Here is a 19,222-nt window from a genome sequence, read left to right as displayed (position 1 = left end):
GGTTTGCGCTGTTTTTGGTGAATTTTGCCGCAGCCCAGCAGCAAAAGTAAGGACAACTTATTCATTTCTAGTTGCAAGATCACGTCTAGCCCTGCGAGCCTACAAATGTGTCAGACTTTTGCAAGTCTTTATGTAGTGATTCAGCATGGTAATTCTAGTTTAGCTCAGAAATAAGTATATTAGAAATGCTAAAATATGTAAAGTAAGCATTTCTAGTGCTATGACAATGTTTTGATGTGATTTCTATTTTCCCAGCTGAAGTTGTAGATGGCAGCAGTTCAGGTGATACATTAAACACAGAGAAAGTTCTGGCTCTGGAGCAACAGCTGATCGAGAGAGAGAGGGAGCTTTCTGCTCTTAGGGAAAAGCTAGCGATCACTGAGCAGCAGAACCTGAAGATTTCAGAAGTAGGAAAAGCTGATTATGGAAGTACTGGAAACCTTTCTGGCATGCCGGAGAGTCCTGAAGTGCTGCCTGATCTTGATGATACTCTAGAGGAAGACAAAACACTGATTGTTGTGGAGACTTCTGGAATGTCCACCTCTGCCTTGTCTTCGACTGCTGACAATGAGAGTAGTCCTGAGATTACTGGACCACAGTCAGAGTCTCCTGGAGAGTTAAAGGGAGCTTCCTCAGATGAGATGGTAACCAGCAGTGACTCAGAAGTTGCTCATAGTAGCTGGACACTTCTAGAGGCCATTCATCAAGATGGTGCTCAAGAGTGGCCTCAACAGGAATCCAACTTCGGTGCACTACAGCTTTCTACACAGTCCTGGGAGGATACTAGTGATGAACAGGTCACATCTACATGCTCTATGGTTGAGGTAGAATCATCATCCATGGTTATTCGTGAAACAGTACAGGTACACATTAACCAGCAAGATGCCAACTTGCTGAGTATGGATTCTAGCCCTGGTCAGGCTTTTGCACAAGTCCTGGCAGAGGAGCTCCAGAAAAGATACAGTGAACTACTCGCTGAACTTCAGCAACTAAAAGATTCAGCCTCTGAATCTCAGGAGAAAGCATACCAACTGGAAGAGGAATTAAAGTCACTGACAGCTATTAAGGATGAGGCAGAGGCAAGGGCCCAAAGGTATGAAAAAGAATTGACCGAAACAAGAGCAGCAATTCAACGAGAGGCAGATCAGATGACTTCAGAGAGAGATGAACAGAACAGTGTGAAGAAAATGCTTGAGGAGCAGCTGGAGAGCCTGCAAATAGAGGCTTGCTCCAAAGATCAGAAGATTCAAACTCTGCAGGCAGATCTAGATGAAGCCCAGCTAAAACTTACTGAGAAAGAAGGACAAGCCAGCATGCTTGGTGCCCAATTGGAGGACAAAGATCTTGCTTCCTCTGAACTGGAGGAAAAGCTCATTGACCAGGAGACAAAACTTAAGCAAGTCTCTCAGGAGGCTGACATTGCTAAAGCTGCTCTTATTGACAGGACAGCCGAACTAGAGAACTTGCAGCAGCAACTTTCCCTGAAAGAACTGGAGATGGTGGAGCTCAGTGATACCATGACTGCCAAACTGCTCCAGGCAGATGAGGAAAAGTCTGCTATATCTAATGAAGTCAAAAAGCTAAAGGAGCAAATGTTAGAACTTGAGAAAACTTGGGATGACCAGCAGAAAGTGAAATCAGACAAAACAGCTAATGGCAATGAGGAGCTGGTCACTTTGCGCAAGGAGAAAGAGGACTTGGCTGCTCAAATAGTCATCATGAGGAAGGATGGAGAACAGGTCAAACGGAAGTTGCAGGCAGCCTTGGTGCAGCGCAAGGAATTGATGAAAAAGATTGCAGATTTTGAGAAGTTAGAAGAGGGTGGCAAACAAAGAGGTGATCTACATGAAGGTGCTACCCCTCATTGTACAGATGAGAGAGAAAGAGAGCAGGAACTACAGAAACTTGAAACACTATTGCAAGAGACCAGACAAGTCTTAAATTCCAAAGAAGAAGCTTTGACTGTTTTAGAGCAGAAAGCATTGAATCAAGATCAAGCCCTGGCTAAGGCACATGCTGAAATCCAACGCTTGATTGAAGAGGCTGAAAAAGTGAGCCAAAAAGAACAACAAATGCTACAGTTGGAAGAGGACAAGACTAGATTGAAGTCACAGGTTGGAAGCTTGGAATCTGAGCTTGAAATGTTGCAGAAAAGGCTTCAGGAGGCTGTTGATTCTCGTAAAGACACCCTCCGCAAGGCAAAAGAGAAGGACCGGCATCATCGTGAACAGCTGAGGCAGCAGAAAGAGGAGTACAGTGGCCTACTAGAACGTTTTGAAGCTGAAGATGAAGAAAAAGCTGGGCTGCTTAAACGTCTGAAAGTCCTTGAAAGTATTTTGGAATCAAATGAGCAGATGGAGAAAGAGAAGCTTCTCACTGTTGAAGGAAATTCCAAGACTGCTTCAGAGAATCTAGACCGACTAGGGTCTGGTGATTGGGTTCAGGAGGATTGGGTGGATTTTGCTGCACCTGAGACTGACATTAGACAGCAAAGGTTACCTGATGAGCAGCTTCTGCAAGGTGCATCAGGAGATAAAGAGACTGTGATAAATTCCCTTCAGGAGGAGCTGAAAGCTGAGCAAGCTGCCCGTGTGGACTTAGAAAAGCGTCTACAAGAAAGTCAAGCTACTGTATCAGTAAAAGAGAGTGAGTTCCTTGAGCTCAGCAAAGAACTGGAGGCGCTGAGGGCAAAGGAGCGACAAATAGATGCTCTTTCAGAAGAGCTGAACACTTTGAGAGAAAAGTGCCAGCAAGCAGAAGCCCATGCAGAAATGTTGCAAGCAGAAGTGGAGGAGGCTGCGGCTGTGGCTAAGACAAGTTTATCTAATACAGAGTCTCCAGTTGCAGCCCTTCAGGTGGAGGTAGAGGAGTTCAAGCAGTTTCTGGAAAGCAAAAACAATGAGATTGTGGACCTTAGCCAGCAGCTGAGTGAGCAAAGTATCCTTCTGCAGAAGATGCAGGAGACAATGTTGGAGAAGGATCAGCTGATCTGTTCCTTGCAAGAGGGACTGAAAGCTGAGCAAGAGAGGAACCAGAAAATGCAGTCAGAAATCCCACAAAAGCAGGAGGAAGATAAAGACAACAATGCCAAACTGCAGCAACTTCAGCGGAAGTTACAGGCTGCTCTGGTATCACGAAAAGAAGCTCTTAAAGAGAACCAAGCTCTAAAAGAAGAGCAGGCTGCTGTTGAGCAGATGAGATTAGAGCTACAAGCAAAGCTTGAGAATGGTGAAACAGAGCTGAGTAAGCTGAGAGCAGAGAAAGAGAAATTGATTAAAGAAGTGGATCGGGCCTTGCTGGAGAACCAGAGCCTTGGTGCCACCTGTGAGAGCCTTAAGCTTGCTATGGATGGTCTCTTGAGTGAGAAAAACACATGCCAACGCCAAGCTGAGAGTGCCAAAGAAGAAGCTGACAGGGCATGTAGACAATGGGAGGAAAAGAGGCAAAGCATGAAAGATGAGTATGAAAGTTTACTGAAGTCATACGAGAATGTGAGTGATGAGGCTGAGCGTGTTAGAAGAGTGCTGGAGGCTGCTAAACAGGACAGACAGGAATCGGCCGCCAAGGCACGGGCCTATGAAGCAGCAAAACAGGAGGCAGAGAGGTTAGCAGAGGAGGCTCAGAAGGAAGTGGATGCAGTAAAAGAGAAAATGAGGAAGTTTGCCAAGGCAAAGCAACAAAAGATTTTGGAACTAGAAGAGGAGAATGAAAAGCTCAGAGAACAAGTAGAGAAGAAAGGCACCAAAGAAGTGGATACAGAGTTAAAGCAAGAGTTTGAAAAAGTACAACATGATTTGAAAGCTTTAAAAATTAATTTTAATATTGTAGAGACCCAACGACATTCTCTGGAACAGGAAACTAAAGAACTGAAGCAGCAATTAACTAAGGAAATTGATAGAAAGAACAGTGAAGCTCTAGATGTGAGCTCCTCTGGAGTAATTATTGAGGAAGAGGTGTTACCAAAGCAGTCAAGCCCTATTTTTACTGAAAACCAAGAGGATCTAGTTAATCAAACACATTCCAAAAAGTCTAATCTCTTGGAGGAGGCAGAGGGGTCAACTCTGAGAGAGGAAAGACTAAAGGAACTGGAGGTAGCTCTTGAGGTAGCAGAGAACAATCTAAAAATACTTCAAGAAGCTCTTGAAGATGAGAAAGCAGCCAGAGCTGAGCAGGAAACTTCCCTTAACACAGAATTGGCTTCTCTTAAGCAGCACCTTCAGGAGAGTACGGAAAGAAAGGAGAGATTGAATGAGGAGTGTTCTAAAAGAGAAACACAGCTTCAGGAGCTTCGCGAAAGCCTAGAAGCTGAGAAGGATGACCTTGAGGAACAGTTAATGAACCAGTTAGCCCAGGTCAATGGCAGTATTGCTGGTTATCAGCAGGAGGCAGCTGACAGTCAAGATCGTCTTGCAGACCTGCAGCGAGAGTTGGAGAAAAAGGAGAGAGAGCGAGCTGAGTTGGAAGCCATTGTAGCAAGTGAAAGGGACAGAGCAGCAAGACTTGAAGAAGATAAAAGGCAGGCCCAGCGAGAAAGAGCTGAGGCAGAGGCAGGTAAACAGAGGGAGTTGGAGCAGAAACTGAAATCTGTACAGAGGGTAAAAGAAGGAAGTCAGAGTCGAGCTCGCCAACTTGAAGAACTTCTGAGGGAGAAGCAGCTGGAGGTCCGACAAATGCAAAAAGACTGTATCCAGTACCAGGAAAGGATAAGTGAGCTGGACAAAGAGGCAAAGGCACTCTTACTAGGTAAAGATGAGGTGTGCTCTGAGCTTGAGGCAGCCCAACTGGAGATAGCAAAGATCAAAGAGGAGAGGACCAAGCTTGAATTGGATTTGACAACATTAAAAGGGAAGCTAGATGTGGCTCAAGGTGAGGCTAGTAAGGCACTAGCAGACAAAACTGTCTCAGAACAGTCAGCACAGCAGCGTGAGGCTAAGTTAAAGGCAGAAGCTGAGCGGACCCTTGATGAAGTAAGATATCGCTTGGGGGCGGAGCTTAAACAGATGGAACTGAGGTTAGAGCAGGCCTACAGTGACAGGGAAAAAGAAGAGGAGGCAACTCTCGATGCTAGGAAAATTGCGGAGGATGCAGACAGATACGCCCAGGAAATGCAGGCACGCCTGGATGAATCAGTAGCACGACTAGCTGCCTTTTCGCGCTGTATGTCTTCCCTGCAGGATGACCGTGATCGGGTTCTGGATGAAGCCAAGCAATGGGAGAGTCGCTTCCACAGCTCCCTCCAGGGCAAGGAGTCAGAATTGCGTGAAGCTGAAAGCCGAGCTAAGGATCTATCTGAGCAACTTCAGAAAGAGACAATACAAAAAGAGAAACTTCAGAACTCACTAGAGAGGTTTGTTTCACATTTTACCTTTTTTTTAATTCAGACCAATAAAAAATAGATTCACAGTGAAAAAAATTGTTGTGCTTTCTCAGGCAAAGAACATTTTTCACTTTTTATCTCATTTACAGGTTGCAGAAAGCAAAGGAACAGTTGCAGCTGGAGTTGGCTGAGGCAGAGAAGAAACACTGTGAAACCCTTTCTGCTTTGGAAAAAGAAAGAGGGGAATTGCAACAGAAATTGACTGAGGCAGAAAGCTCCCTTGCCCAAACATGCGCCCAGCTTACCTCGCTGGAGGCAGAGACAGAAGGACTACGCCACAGAGCTAAAGCTCTAGAAGAAGCAGTGGCCAAGCTTCAGAGTGAAGCCAACCAAGCCAGAGCTGAAATCAAGGAGAGAGAAACTGAGGAGAAGAGACTGTGCTTGAGTCTGGAGCAACTTGAAACAGACTTGCGTTCCTTTAAGAATCTCACAGAGACTCTTCAGGCAGAGTTGGCTGTGAAAGAGAAGAGAGAAGTGGAGCTGCTTGAAGAAAAGGAACAAGCTGTGACTCAGGTATTCAATTTGAGCAGTAAGTACATTGACAAGCACAGTAATAATCCAAACCCAAAAACCCAATTCAAAAAGGACCGTAAAAATAAATGAAAATAAAAATGGACAACAATGATTTTCAAAATCCTTTTCATCCTGTATTCACTTGAAAACAGTATAAAGGCAAGATATTTAATGTTTCAACTAATTAACTTTTGTTATTTGTATACATACACTTATTCTAATTGTCATGTCTGCAATGTGTTCTTAAAAAGTTGGGAAGGGGCATGTTTACCACGGTGTTACATTACCTTTCCTTTTAACGTTTGGCTCCAATTTTTAATGTTAAGGCTCCAATTGTTGTGGTTTTTCCCTTCTTGCTTGGTATAACACTTGACTTGCTCTATGTGAAGTCTCTTAACAGTCTATGTGCGATCGCATAGCACTACATTTACTACGCCCCACAGTTTCATTGAGAGATGGGTCTGGACTGTAGGAAGCCCACTCTGCAGTCTCTTACGACAAAGCCACACTGCTAGAACACATGCAGAATGCACCTTGGCATTGTCTTGCTGAAACAAGCAGGGACATCCCTGAAAAAGACGTCATCTAGACGACAGCATAAGTTGCTCCAAAATATGCACCCCTTAGCATTAATGATACTTTCACATATGTGCAAGTTATCCATGCTATTGGCTCCATTGCCATAACCATGACAGACCCTGGCATTAGAACTTTGTGTTGGTAACAGTTGGGATGGTCCGTTGCTCTTTGGCCCAGAGATTTCAATGTCCATGATTTACAAAAACAAACTTGAAGGTAGCCCACAGCACGTTTCCACTTTGCTTCAGTCCATTTCAGATAACCTTTAGCCCAGAGAAGTCAGTGGTGTTTCTGGATGTTGTTGATATATGGCTTGGCTTTGTGTTTTATACTCTTAACTTGCATTTGTAGATACAGCAATGAACACGCGATGTGTTTACAGACAAGGGCTTTCCAAAAGTGTTCCCAAACCCATGTGATTATATTCATTACAGAAGCATGTTAATTTGAACGCAGTGCACGTATGTGGGATCGAAGGTCACAGGCACTCAGTATTGGTTTATGGGCTTGACCTTTACGCAGAGGTGCAACTCCAGATTCTCTAAACCTTTCATAATGTTATGGGTGGTAGATGCTGAAAACTCAAAATTTCTTGCAATTGTGAATTGTGAATCTTTGTTCTTAACGTGCTGGATTTTATGCTCGCTCAGCTTTGCACATAGTGGAGTCTGATCCTTTTCTGAATCCTCCTTTTATACCACGTGTTACCTATTCACCTGTTTATATGTGGCAAGTTCCAAAACAGCTGTATTTCACAAACTTCCCAGTGTTACATGGCTCCTTCCAACTTTTTTGCAATGTGCTGCAGGCATCAAATTACAAATGTCGAAGTTAATGAGGTTTAATAAAATATTAAATATCTCTTCTTTGTGCTGTTTTCAGTTAATGCATGATTTATCTAATTTTGGCAATCATCTGTTTTATAGAAGCAGCCATTTCTTAGAATGGACTTTTGGCTTATATAGAACTATATAAATTCCCCCAAAATATCAATAAATGACTACATGTTAAAAAGAGAACTGCAGCAAGAGGTTAGAAAAGTATGTCACAGAATACACTTCTTTGGTGACTATTGCTAAGTTGCTAAGCAAGGGAAGAGGTGCACATTATGTATTTAGACAGAAACATGGGTAACACTTTCTGTGATTACCATGACTACAAGAATCAATACACACATTGAGGACACATAATAATACATTCATAATGCATGGTAAAAGTAGCTATAAATGTTCTGAAACTGTGTTCCACCACCAGGCTGCGGAAGAAGCTAGGAAGGAAGCAGATGGCAGGGCAGAGGAAGCAGAGAGACAGCTGGAAGAAAGAAGGTCAGCCATGAGAGATCTTGAGGAGAAACTGCAAAAAGCTGAGGAGGATTCTACCCAGAGCAAGGCTAGACTCGATACATTCACGAAGGCTATGGGATCCCTGCAGGATGATCGGGACAGGGTGCTAAGCCAATACAAGCAGTTAGAAGAGCGACATCTGCAGGTATGATGTCAGTTAAGGTATTTGATTAGAATGGTTGAAATGTATTAAATTGTAAGATTGTAGGCTTGCCTTTAAATGTGTAGTATAGCCAAAAGCATTTACACAGGTTTCCCCTTAGTGCAAATATAGTTGATGAGCCAAGACATGTTTGGTGTACGAACTTTGCCTCTTTAGTTTTACGCTAAAGCTACATGGCTAATTTAGCTAATCAGTACACTAGTGTCAATTAGCAAATTATCAGATTACTTGCCTAAATCACCACACACTTGCCCTCAAATTGTGTTGTTGTTAAGTAGTTTCAAATACACTTTTGTGGTTTCTGACACTGTACGACATAGTTGTCTGTAAACATGGACAAATCCCTTAATGACTTAATGCAATTTGAGGATTTAGATGGGGTCTAAGATGTCCATTACTTGTTATCTTCATTATCCTTGTAGCTCCAGTGTGAACTTGTGTAATGCTGTGTATTTATAGTCTCAATATTTTGGAGGGTCTAAAATATCAAGTGTACTTGTCTCTCAGGTAATGATGGAGAAGGACGGACTCATCCAAGAGGCAGCTGCCGAAAATAATGGTCTGAAGGAGGAGCTCCGCAGTCTTCTGGCCCAGCGTGATGACCTCCATGCTGAAAATGCCAAGCTGGCTGCCCAGCTGCATGGCTACAGGGATGAGCTAAAACAAGTTCTCACCATGAAGGACTCCCAGCATAGGCAGCTGCTTTCAGCCCAGCTTGAACACATCACTGTCTTGGAAAAAGAAAGGGAAGACTTACAGGCCAGGATTGAGGTTCTGGAAAAAGAGACTTTGGTCAGAAAGGGGCCAGCAGTGGAGCACGAGGTTTTGAGCCAAGCTGGACATGTCACGGTCCAGCAGAAGATACATGATGCTCCAGGTGCAGAGGTGGAGAAACTGAGAGAGCAGCTTCAAGCTGCCAAGAAGCAGATTAGCACCCTAGAAGAGACACTGAAGTCTGAAAGGGATGTTCAGGCAGCCGAAAGCAAAGAGCTGAAAGATCTACGTTGGGAAGGTGGTATTCTGCGGACTGAGGCTGAAACAGCAGAGGAAAGAGTAGCAGAATTAGCTAGAGACTTGGTAGATATGGAGCAGAAGCTGCTAGCGGAGAGGGAAGTGACAGCCCAGCTTAAAGCTCAGAACCAGTCTTTTGGTCAAGCCATGGCCTCCCTGCAGGACTCAAGGGATCAAGCCATCAGCGAAGCTAAAGAGCTCCAGCTCCGTCTGGAAGAGTATCAACAGATAGGACACTCAGTTGCGCCCTCTAGCAGCTCCAGTGGAGAAGTATGGAGCCTGAAGAACGCTCTCTCAGCACTCCAGAATGACCGAGAACGATTGGTAGGTAATTTTAGAAATAAATAAATAATTAATACATTTGAATAGCAATTTTAAATAATTAAATAATTAACTGTTTTGATTCTCCTATTCCTCCTTCTCACTGTTCTGATGCTTCTTTTTCGCTTTTCCCCCTGCTCCAAATTATCCATTAACAAAATTAAAAATGCAAATTGTATTATTTGCTGAGTTTACCATATTGAAACAAAAAATAATAATAACCCTATTTCCTACAGCTTTCTGTGAAGTGACAATCCAGTGTTTACTACTCCCTGTGCAGTTTTCACTTCCTTTTGTTTGGAATCACCCTTAAAGTGACTGAATACCCTTTGCATATGCTCCAGTAAATTTGGTCTAGTGATGCCCCTGCTAAATAAATATTTCATAGGGGTGCAAATCTTTTACCACACAATAATTTCATTTGATTATAAGGAAACATTTCAGCACAAGATGAAATCTCAAATTTCACCTTAATTCAATTAGATTATTTTGGCACAAGTCAGAATATTTTTTTCTAAAACACTGAAATTATATGTAAAAAAAGACACACTGGTAGAATATGGACAATAAAAACAATACACCAATCGAAAATGGCTAGATCTTTTAAATTATTGTTAAATGTAGTGTTGTGCTCATGGTAAGGAACATGTCCTGAAAAAACTGTGTTGGTCTTCCTCGACCCTAGGTAGAGAAGTTACAGCTGCAGCACAGTGAGCTGGACAAGCTTACCCAAACCCTGGAGGACGAAAAGAAGAAGGGAATACAAATAGAGAAGAGGATGGCAGAACAGCTGAAGGAGAATCATGCCCAGCTGCAGAGAGACAGGCAGGAACTGGAGACACTTCAGTAAGATGAAAATTTCCTAGACCAGTAAATTGTTCTTACATTTATTTTATACTCATGCCTTGTGCTTGAAAGTGACACAATTATAAGAAATGACATGTTACCTTTGTCACCTATTTCTGCATTCTGCAATGTATGAACTGGCTGCTGTTGTAAACAGAAAACAGACACTCAGAGTACTTTTATGATGGGTTTATGAAAGGTTTAAAGTTTAATTGTTGTTATTATGTAGGTCATAAACACATTAAAGTCCTTTATTAGCAGTTATAACAAAGTCAGCAGTGACCTGTTTCTTGCCAAATAGCGGGCCTACATTAATCTATACTAGGGATACAGCATGGGACCAAAACTATGAAATGCACATTACTTACTTGTGTATAAATGCACTTTTCTAACATGAAACAAAATCCACTTCTCTCCACTGCGACGCTGCTCAATCCAAGGAAACTAATATAGCGTAGCTAGCTAATGCATGTCTGCATAAAATCTGCTAGATTTGAATTGGAATTGAGCATTATTGGCCAGGTAGGTTCAAGGAAGTTGTTTTTTGGCTGAAAGAGAAAAAAAGGCTGAAAATTTTGACCAAAAAAAAGCAATAAATGTATTATTATGAAGTGTCAATATCTAACACATGAATAATTTAATGGTGGACAAAATGAGAAATAGTGAACAGTGAATAGTGAAGATGTTTGAGTAATATAGCTTAGCTTTGGTTTTATACAAGAATGTGTTCTGTGGCAAGTAATTGTTGGCTTAGGTCATAAAAGGGCAGTGGGATTATGGGAGCTGCAGTGGAGTGAAGCAAGAGAGGAGGGCCAAAATAACATTGAGATTTTTTTTTCCAAAGTAATGTTAACTTTAAAGCGACTACCTGCTGGAGAAACTTCAGACTGCTAGACGGAAATTCCAAAGGCAGGTCTGCATGCTTTACTTTTTTTTTTTTTTTAAAAACAAGTTGTTTCCATCATTATAGCGGAGGCACTCTGGAACCGTGAGGTATTATTTTCTTAATTTTACAGTTTTTTTTTATTATGTATTATTTTGCAAGCTGATTGAAATGAAATTAGTCCTGTAGTTCTGTCAGTTCTCTTCCCTAACATAGCAATTATTGTCTTTGAAGCATCTTCATAGGCTTGTATCTGGTGACAGTTAATTGAGATGTGATGGCCTACATTAAAAGTATTTATTGTACCCAGCAGATGATTGCTGGTTTAATGTGCTCGGTGCAGAGAGCTGCCTGTTCAAAAAGCCGCTTCTATGGTATAGTGTAAATTTAGGGACATCCAGGAAGTTTCAGACTAAAAAAATGACTTCAGTCTCTGGAAAACCAGATTGGTTGTGGTGAAAACTTGTGATTGGTTGAATTTGTTAATGGCATGAAAGTGAAAGACAATGCTTCTCTCTCTGTGTGACCCCCTGTAGGCTGGAACGTAGCGACTGGCAGGCCCAGGCAGAGCTCCTGAAGCAGCAGACTCTGGCCACACTCTCAGAGCGTGACCAGCAGGTTCGCCACCTCAGTGCAATGCTGGAGGAGGCACGGACAACTGCGCCCAAACTACTGCAAGAGTACTCTCGCAGACAGGTGAGATTGAAGCTATTGTTCATGCCTCTCTCAGCACCTGATTGTGATGACAGAAATGACCGTAGAGCTTAACCTGGCAGGGCAAACAATTCTCATAAAATTTTTTTATTCATTACACTCTTATTTATCAGTACAGAAGATCAGTATTACTGACTGACACCAATGCTAATATGCCAGATAGATATTTCAACCAGCACTAAATATTACACATACAAATACCAATTTCTTTTTATCTGTTATGACTTCTTGTTGCTGTAGTTTAATTAGAAAGGTTAGGTTTCAGTTCAGTTGAATTGTATTTGTATGATATTGATCGAAAAGAATGCCTAAACATATTATTTGGATGCCTAAACATATATTATTTACCCATCAGGGAAATATCGCAGTGGACAGCGCACCTGGAGGCCCCCTAGAACACAGCGAGGACTATAAAGCTGAGTGCATTCTTCTCCAGAGAAGGTATTGAACTCAAAGAACTGCCATGATACTGAACCACTGAAACATTTTCATGTTTCTTGTCATAGCCAATATACAAATACATTTAGTATGTCTAGTTTACTTCCTTAGGGGCAATAGAATACTAATATGATGTTTATTAACACGCCTAAGAACCGATCTCAATTGCGATTCTGCTTTTTTTCAGCGATAAACACTTAAATAAATCAACTGTGTTCCTAAGGAAATATTAGGTACATGCAGAAAAAGGTAACATATACTCATTTTATAGTGTGACATTTTCCTATAATTTGTTGGTACAGTACAATTGGTACAATCTGGCTGAGAAGTACTCAGAACGCACAACTGTGGCCGCCTCACAAGAACTGAATTCTGAGTTGTGCTGTTGATGTAATAATCTTTGTCTGAAGTACTGCTCGCGTGTATCACCAAGCGTATTGGTGAAGTAAGAACGTGGTTTTGTTTAAACAGGTCGGCAGACAACTAGTTTTCTAAATGAGAACTAAACTCATAAGCTATCTCAAACAACTTCCTCCTTCCTGTATAGAGGGCTATGCAAGTTATGAAATTCTGTGTTCGACAACTGAATAGTGCAGCTTATGTCCAGTATGGAACTGTACACACATGGCCGAATCCCAAATGACTGTGTGTTAGGTATATTATGCAATGTTTGATGTATGCAAAGGGACATACATCACTGTAATCTTGGTGCTAAATAAGACTGGAAATTACACAGAGGAGCAAATGGAAATTAGTATTGTCATTGCTTCGTAATTTTTTATAAACTACTTATAAGCAAAGATTTTTGCCGGAAACACTGTTGTATTATAACATGTTTGTTATTATGTAAGTGGCTGAGTGGCTGTTGGTGCAGCACACTCAACTTTCACTGCGTATTTACTCTAACTTTGCTCCTGTTTACAGCTACTCTGCTCTGCACTGGCTTTGAGGCTCTACTGTCAGTCAGAAAAATACTTTAAAATACATCTGACACACCCACACATGCCAGTGCTGTGACTTTATGCCTAGTTTTCACGTTTGTGCTATTATAGATGCAGCGGTTCGAAGCTCTCCGTTACAGTGCCGCAATAACTGCTGCCTCACTTGTCTGTTGCCTATTTTCTGTTTAGAATATATAGTTTTATAGTCCATTTATATTTAAGTGTATATTATTTTTCTTAAATCTGCACTTTATATATTTTAGCAGTATGTTTAATTGTTTTGTGTGTAAGTGCCGTTGGATTGCTGCTCAATTTCGTTGTACACTGTGCAATGACAATAAATGCATCTTATCTTAAGGGGGCATGGCAGCATGTTAAATGTAGGCTAGAGCTCTACCAACCCTCCTCCTGGAGACCTACTTTCCTGCTGAGTAAAGTCCTAAAGTCCTGCTGGTAAAGAAAATGCCTGAAGAGACACGGCCGTTATGTAACGATTGGTTAAAGAAATGAATAAGCCTATGTTTATTGGGTGAAGGTAGCCGTGCCCTTTCTGTAATTTGGTTTGCCCCCTCACCTAATTAATGCCACTGGATCAGCTTACATGTCTGCTCTGACTGACTGTCTGTGTCTGTGTGTCCCGGTCAGGTTGGATGAGGAGACGGAGCTGAGGCTGAGTGTGGAGGAGCAGCTCTCTGCAGCAAGAGATCACCTCAAACGGTGAGACCTTAATAGCAGATTAACACACACTTCATGTCTGCCCTACAGGCGACACTAAACCTGTATCTGACTGCAAGTCAGGTGGTCACTTTGATGACACAAGACCACACCAGCTTGTTTTTCATCAATAGATTAAATAACAAAAAGTTCACAAGTTCTTCTGAATTTCTACATACTCAAATGGTTAAAATATAAAAAGTCATTCAGAGTGGTTTGGTGTGAATGGTCTGTTCTGGGGAAATTTACTGAGTCAGAATTGTGGTAGTGATAGGTGGTATCACAGTGGTAGTGATAGGAGCCATATATGTGAAGATTTTAATACCTCCTAAAATCTCCCTTACAGAAAGTTATTATAGTAAGTGGTTGTGAAAATGGTGACACTGACACTGAACCACTTTAAATGATTATCTTTATATCTCAACAGAAATCCCCTTTAAAAAATTTAAGTTCAAGACTTAACTGCCATCAGTCAACAGGTTATATGGAATTTGTTTTTGTGCACTTAAAATACAATATAAATCATTTATCAGCAAGATCAAACAAGAAATTGCAATTAAAATAAAGATGGATTGAAAACATAAACATGAAATGCTCTACATCAAAACATAGTTTGCAAACATAGAAACAACAAAATACTTGCAAAAATACATAGATCACTGTCACAGAGTGGACACACTAAATACTTGCAAAAATATTATAAAAAATATGTAGTTTTTTTCCATTGTGGCTTCTCTATGTATTCTTAGTGAATGTTTTGACCTTAAATAAATAAACAGTGCCTCTGACTTTGGCACCGTACTGTAAATAGTAATGATAGAAATCAGTTGTTTGTGATTTTATAATTATAATATGTTTTATTGGCATTGTGGCTTTTTCATGGACATCTATTTAGGGTGTGTAAAGATAATTTAGCTTCTGGCAGCAATGTATTGTCTTTCACAGCATTAAAAAGTGCTGATAGTTTTATTGTTTGACATTTGTTCCATTCTGTTTTTACTTTCTGCCTTAATTTCATGAAATCTTTTCATCTTAAAAGAAGAACTCTCTCTACTTCAGTGTTTATTCTGCTTAGAAACTGAAATGAAACTGTTTACTGTCTCTGTGCAGGCACACAGAGGGTGAGTGGCACTCAGTTCAGGGGATTACCTCTGAGACTGCTGTCCTGATTGAGCCACCAGAGGGCGCCATTATACGGGTATGTACCAAAGCAGCATGGACCATAAATGCCTTTTCTTCACAAAATGTATATTAATTGGAAATGTAGATATTTTAGACTACTTTTAATATGCATAATGTCAATGTAGGAACAAAACTTTTTATCTTTGTTTTTTTTACAGTGTTTGAAAACACCAACTGTTCTTTACATAGTGTCAAAAAAGCATCCATTTAAGAGTAAATTTCATTCTACTATAAAGTTACAATTTTAGAGATACTTGTTAACAGTGTTTGAGTTTGTATTGTGAATTATTACGTTTAAAATGTATGGATTTGAAAATGGGTACCCTAAACTTTGACAAATATTTCTATACTAACTGTGGAAAGTAAAATAATAATAATAATAATAATAATAATAATAGTTGTTGTTGTTGTTGTTGTTGTTGTTGTTGTTGTTGTTGTTGTTGTTGTTGTTGTTTCCCAAGCCCAGATTAAGTCTTGACTTATAAAGCATTGACTAATAAGGATTACTCACTAGTGTTGCAGGTTTAATTGTTTTCCCAAGGAACCAGCACTTAATAGAAACATAGTTTCAAAACATATACACTATTTTGCTATGCTATACATATATGTCTATGTCTATGTGTGTGTGTGTGTATGTGTGTGTATATGTATATATGTATATATATATATATATATATATATATATATATATATATATATATATATATATATATATATATATATACATATATATACATACACACATATATACACACACACACACAAGAGAAGATGAAATTATGTAAACAGCATAAATATAGACAACAAGAACGCAGACAAAAACAAAAATAGCTTTTTGGTGCAACATATTGTCTTTTACAACTTTAAAATTTCAGTAGTGTTTCAGTGCTTGGCTTATAGTTTTATTTTCTCAAAAAAGGCCTCATTCTTTCATATCTTGTCAGTTTACCTAATAGGCCACCATACCACCATACAGCTGGTTGAGTTATAATAGCATACTGCATGACTTATAATGATGTCCTGACTGTGCCTGTGTTCAGAAGTTAAGACTACAGCATGTAAAGTCCATGTTGGTCTCAGTTTTCTCAATGTATTTGATCACTTAATGATGTAATTGTTGTTGGTGTGTGTGTGTGTGTGTGTGTGTGTGTGTGTGTGTGTGTGTGTTTCAGACGCGGAGTGGTGGTCCTAGCTTGCTGCGGATGCTGAGAGGAGCTTTCTGCTCCCGCCAGCGAACTCCTCTACTGGTGTCCATCTACCTACTGACTGTACACGTTCTACTGCTACTCTGTATGGGAGGATATCTTTGAGAAAGTGAAGAGTACGAGGCAGAGCCAGTGTCTGAAGTGGGGGTGGGGGGGCGGGGTGGGGGGGGGGGGTGTGAAAGAGAAAGAATGAGAGAATGTATGGATACAGTTGTATGCAAAAATTTTAACACTCCTGATCAATTTACAGGTTTTGTAGATTTTTAGTGCACAATTCCTTTTTTTTAAGACATTGGGAAAAAAAATACATAAAATCTCAAATGTGCCATAACTTTTGCACAGGACTCATTTTATGTTTTATTTATTTTATTCAATATGATAAATTCAGCAAATAAACAGTAACTGCATTAAAATATACAGTAGTGTGTTCTCCGTAAAGGATGTGTAACTTATTTTCACTTACACAATCAAAAAAAAAAAAAATTTACCAGGGGTGCCAACATTTTTGCATATGACTGTGTGCATGTGTATATATGCAAGTGGAAGAGAGAAGGAACGTGTGTGTGTGTATATTGAAAAGGACAGGGAGCGAGAGACACAAAGACAGACAGTATCTCACAGGGTGACAGTTACACATTTAACGATCAGTGAATAGCAGGAAAAATTATTTTTACTTTTTATACGGATTAATGAATTTCTTAGCTATTTTGCCAAAGTTTTGTTAATGGAGTTACTTTGTTTAGGCCAGAATTCCCACTGCCAAAATCAGCTGTACCCAGCATAAAAGGTTTAAAAACAGAAGTCCTACTGCGCTGCATCATTGCGGCCACAAGGGTACACTATTTAGTAAAGGGAAAGTTGTCATTTATTTAAAGAACCCATGTCACAGAAAATGGATTGTCCTCCCTTTTTGAAAGAAGAGTTGAATGTAGTATAAACATTGAAATTTAAATGTTTAAAATTTCAGAAAATACCGTTTACTCCAGAGTTCATGTAAAGAACCAAGCTTGTTTTGAATCCATCGTTTAGAATTCAATAAGGCCCATTGTTTTTAATGAAATTTAACGTGTTTACCTATAGTTGTATGGAAAAGTTTCAGCACCCTTGGTCAAACTATGTTTTGTTGATTTCCTGAGTGAAAATAAGTAAATTTTTTTAAAAGAAAACACATTTTAATGCAGGAAAAGTTGGGAGGTTACTGTTTATATGCTGAACTTAATATATAATATTATTATAATATAATATTAGAACAAAAAATTAACACAAACTGTGGCCTGTGCGAAAGTTATGGCGAAATCAATGTTTTATGTTTTAGTTTCATCTGATCTGTTCGTCTGCAAGTAAATAGAAATTGCACATTACATTTTGCAGAAAAGGGTCATTTTCAAGTGTCTTCACTGTAGAAGATGTGTTCACTTATTTTCACTCAGAAAATCCACAGAACATGTAATTTGACCGAGTGTTGAAGCTTTTGCATATGACTGTATATCTACCTATTCAGCCTAGAGCAGTTTAGCCTTTAGTCCCACTCATATACATTAAAGAGTTTCAGTACAGGGCTGCCAATCAGCATAGAGGCTATTTACATATTTCAGCCCTATCAAAACAAAAGCATTAACAAGTACAGTGACAAAAACATTCTCTTTTAAATAGCGGTTGGAAAATGGACATGTAAAAAAATTTAAATGAACAGGACTGTTCGGTATGTAAACCCACACAAATGTCATAAATCGATGTCAGAGGAAAAAATGAAATACAAATGTAGGTTATGGGCCCTATAATGTGATATACTATGCTTAATGTTCATGGATTAGGTGCATTTGAAGTTGCCATGTGGATTCCATTCTGTGTTTTTCATTTTGAATCAATATTTTCGTTTTCTTTCTTTTTTTTTTAAACATTCTACTGGTCAGGAAACGTTTTGCGTCCTCATGCACAGGCAGGAAAGGATGGATATAAAGGACCTTTTCTCAGTTGACTGTGGGTGTTTTTAAGCCTTTTTTCTTTTTGTTTGTGCATTTATGAAGCAACTAACTGAAGTCTGAAGACTGTTAGTACAAATACATTCCGTTTAGTCAAAAAGGTCAGAAGTCTCCCCTTAATTCAGTGTCATGACTGTTAATTTCCTTTTACGGCAGACGTCTTTGCCTACCTGGTGCAATACTGCCATAGCTTAGGTTTAATATAAGTGTAGATCATTTTCAGTCAAAGAATATCTTTCTCTGTAACTCACTACAACCGTGCACATTCCATAACGAGGTGCTTCTGTTGTTCTTATGTTGTCTTATCATGAAAATCAACTTTTAAATCAGATCTGTGATTGCTACATGCAAAATATTTACACTAAACACTAATTTATGTAATTATTGTGTTCTGGAAAAAGATTATTGTAACGCTGATCTTCTGAAATGGATTTTAAACAGGCTTCTTCTCCCTGTGCTGCTGTGTGTGCTGGGTTGGGTCGGATGTGGATGTGATGAGATTTTTAAGCACAGCCCAGTTTTGGGCTTCCTGTTATTTTACCTGTATAATCAGTGTAAATGATCCCCTTTCCCTCCTCTGTGTTCTTTGTAAGGGATATTTTTTGGAAATAAAGTTTATTTAAGGGACGGCATCTTTGCTTTATTTGTACGTCCATATTTTCTGTGTCACTGAAACCATTGTTTTGGTGGTGGTGGTGGTGGTGGTGGTGGTGGTGGTGTTCTCTGTCTTCAGATCAGTTAATAAGCCTCATCATAATTAACATTAGCGACATGCTAAGGGCAAGCGTGGCTAGTTTGTTTTTGCTGAAGATGCCAATAAAAAGCAAACATGCAGATCGCAAATTTAAACATTTAAACACTGACTGCCCGTCTTATTTATCAGCTTCACTGTGCAGTTCTTCAGTCTGACTGTAGTTAATCTGTTTGTCTGTTAACCACTTTTAACCCTGTTCTTTGTGGCTCAGGACCACCACAGGGCAGGTAGTATTTGGGTGGCGGATCATGCTCAG

At 39.9% G+C, this 19,222-nt stretch overlaps 1 protein-coding gene across 1 annotated transcript in view; it reads left to right on the top strand.

The window, feature by feature from the left end:
* Positions 1-16,376, top strand: part of golgb1 (golgin B1) — a 33,552-nt gene extending 17,176 nt beyond the window's left edge. Inside the window, exons 11-20 of the mRNA XM_017707571.2 lie at positions 256-5,347; positions 5,467-5,890; positions 7,724-7,957; positions 8,483-9,310; positions 9,993-10,153; positions 11,573-11,732; positions 12,106-12,191; positions 13,775-13,846; positions 14,954-15,041; positions 16,198-16,376. Coding sequence (XP_017563060.1) covers positions 256-5,347; positions 5,467-5,890; positions 7,724-7,957; positions 8,483-9,310; positions 9,993-10,153; positions 11,573-11,732; positions 12,106-12,191; positions 13,775-13,846; positions 14,954-15,041; positions 16,198-16,335 — 7,283 coding nt within the window. The 3' untranslated portion in view covers positions 16,336-16,376. The remainder of the gene's footprint in view (positions 1-255; positions 5,348-5,466; positions 5,891-7,723; positions 7,958-8,482; positions 9,311-9,992; positions 10,154-11,572; positions 11,733-12,105; positions 12,192-13,774; positions 13,847-14,953; positions 15,042-16,197) is intronic.
* Positions 16,377-19,222: the final 2,846 nt, after the last annotated feature.

This window comes from Pygocentrus nattereri, chromosome 1 (assembly GCF_015220715.1).
Source record: "Pygocentrus nattereri isolate fPygNat1 chromosome 1, fPygNat1.pri, whole genome shotgun sequence".
Classification (NCBI taxonomy): Eukaryota; Metazoa; Chordata; class Actinopteri; order Characiformes; family Serrasalmidae; genus Pygocentrus; species Pygocentrus nattereri.
The sequence above is the reverse complement of the archived record's forward strand: the minus strand, read 5'-3'. Positions and strand labels throughout refer to the sequence as shown.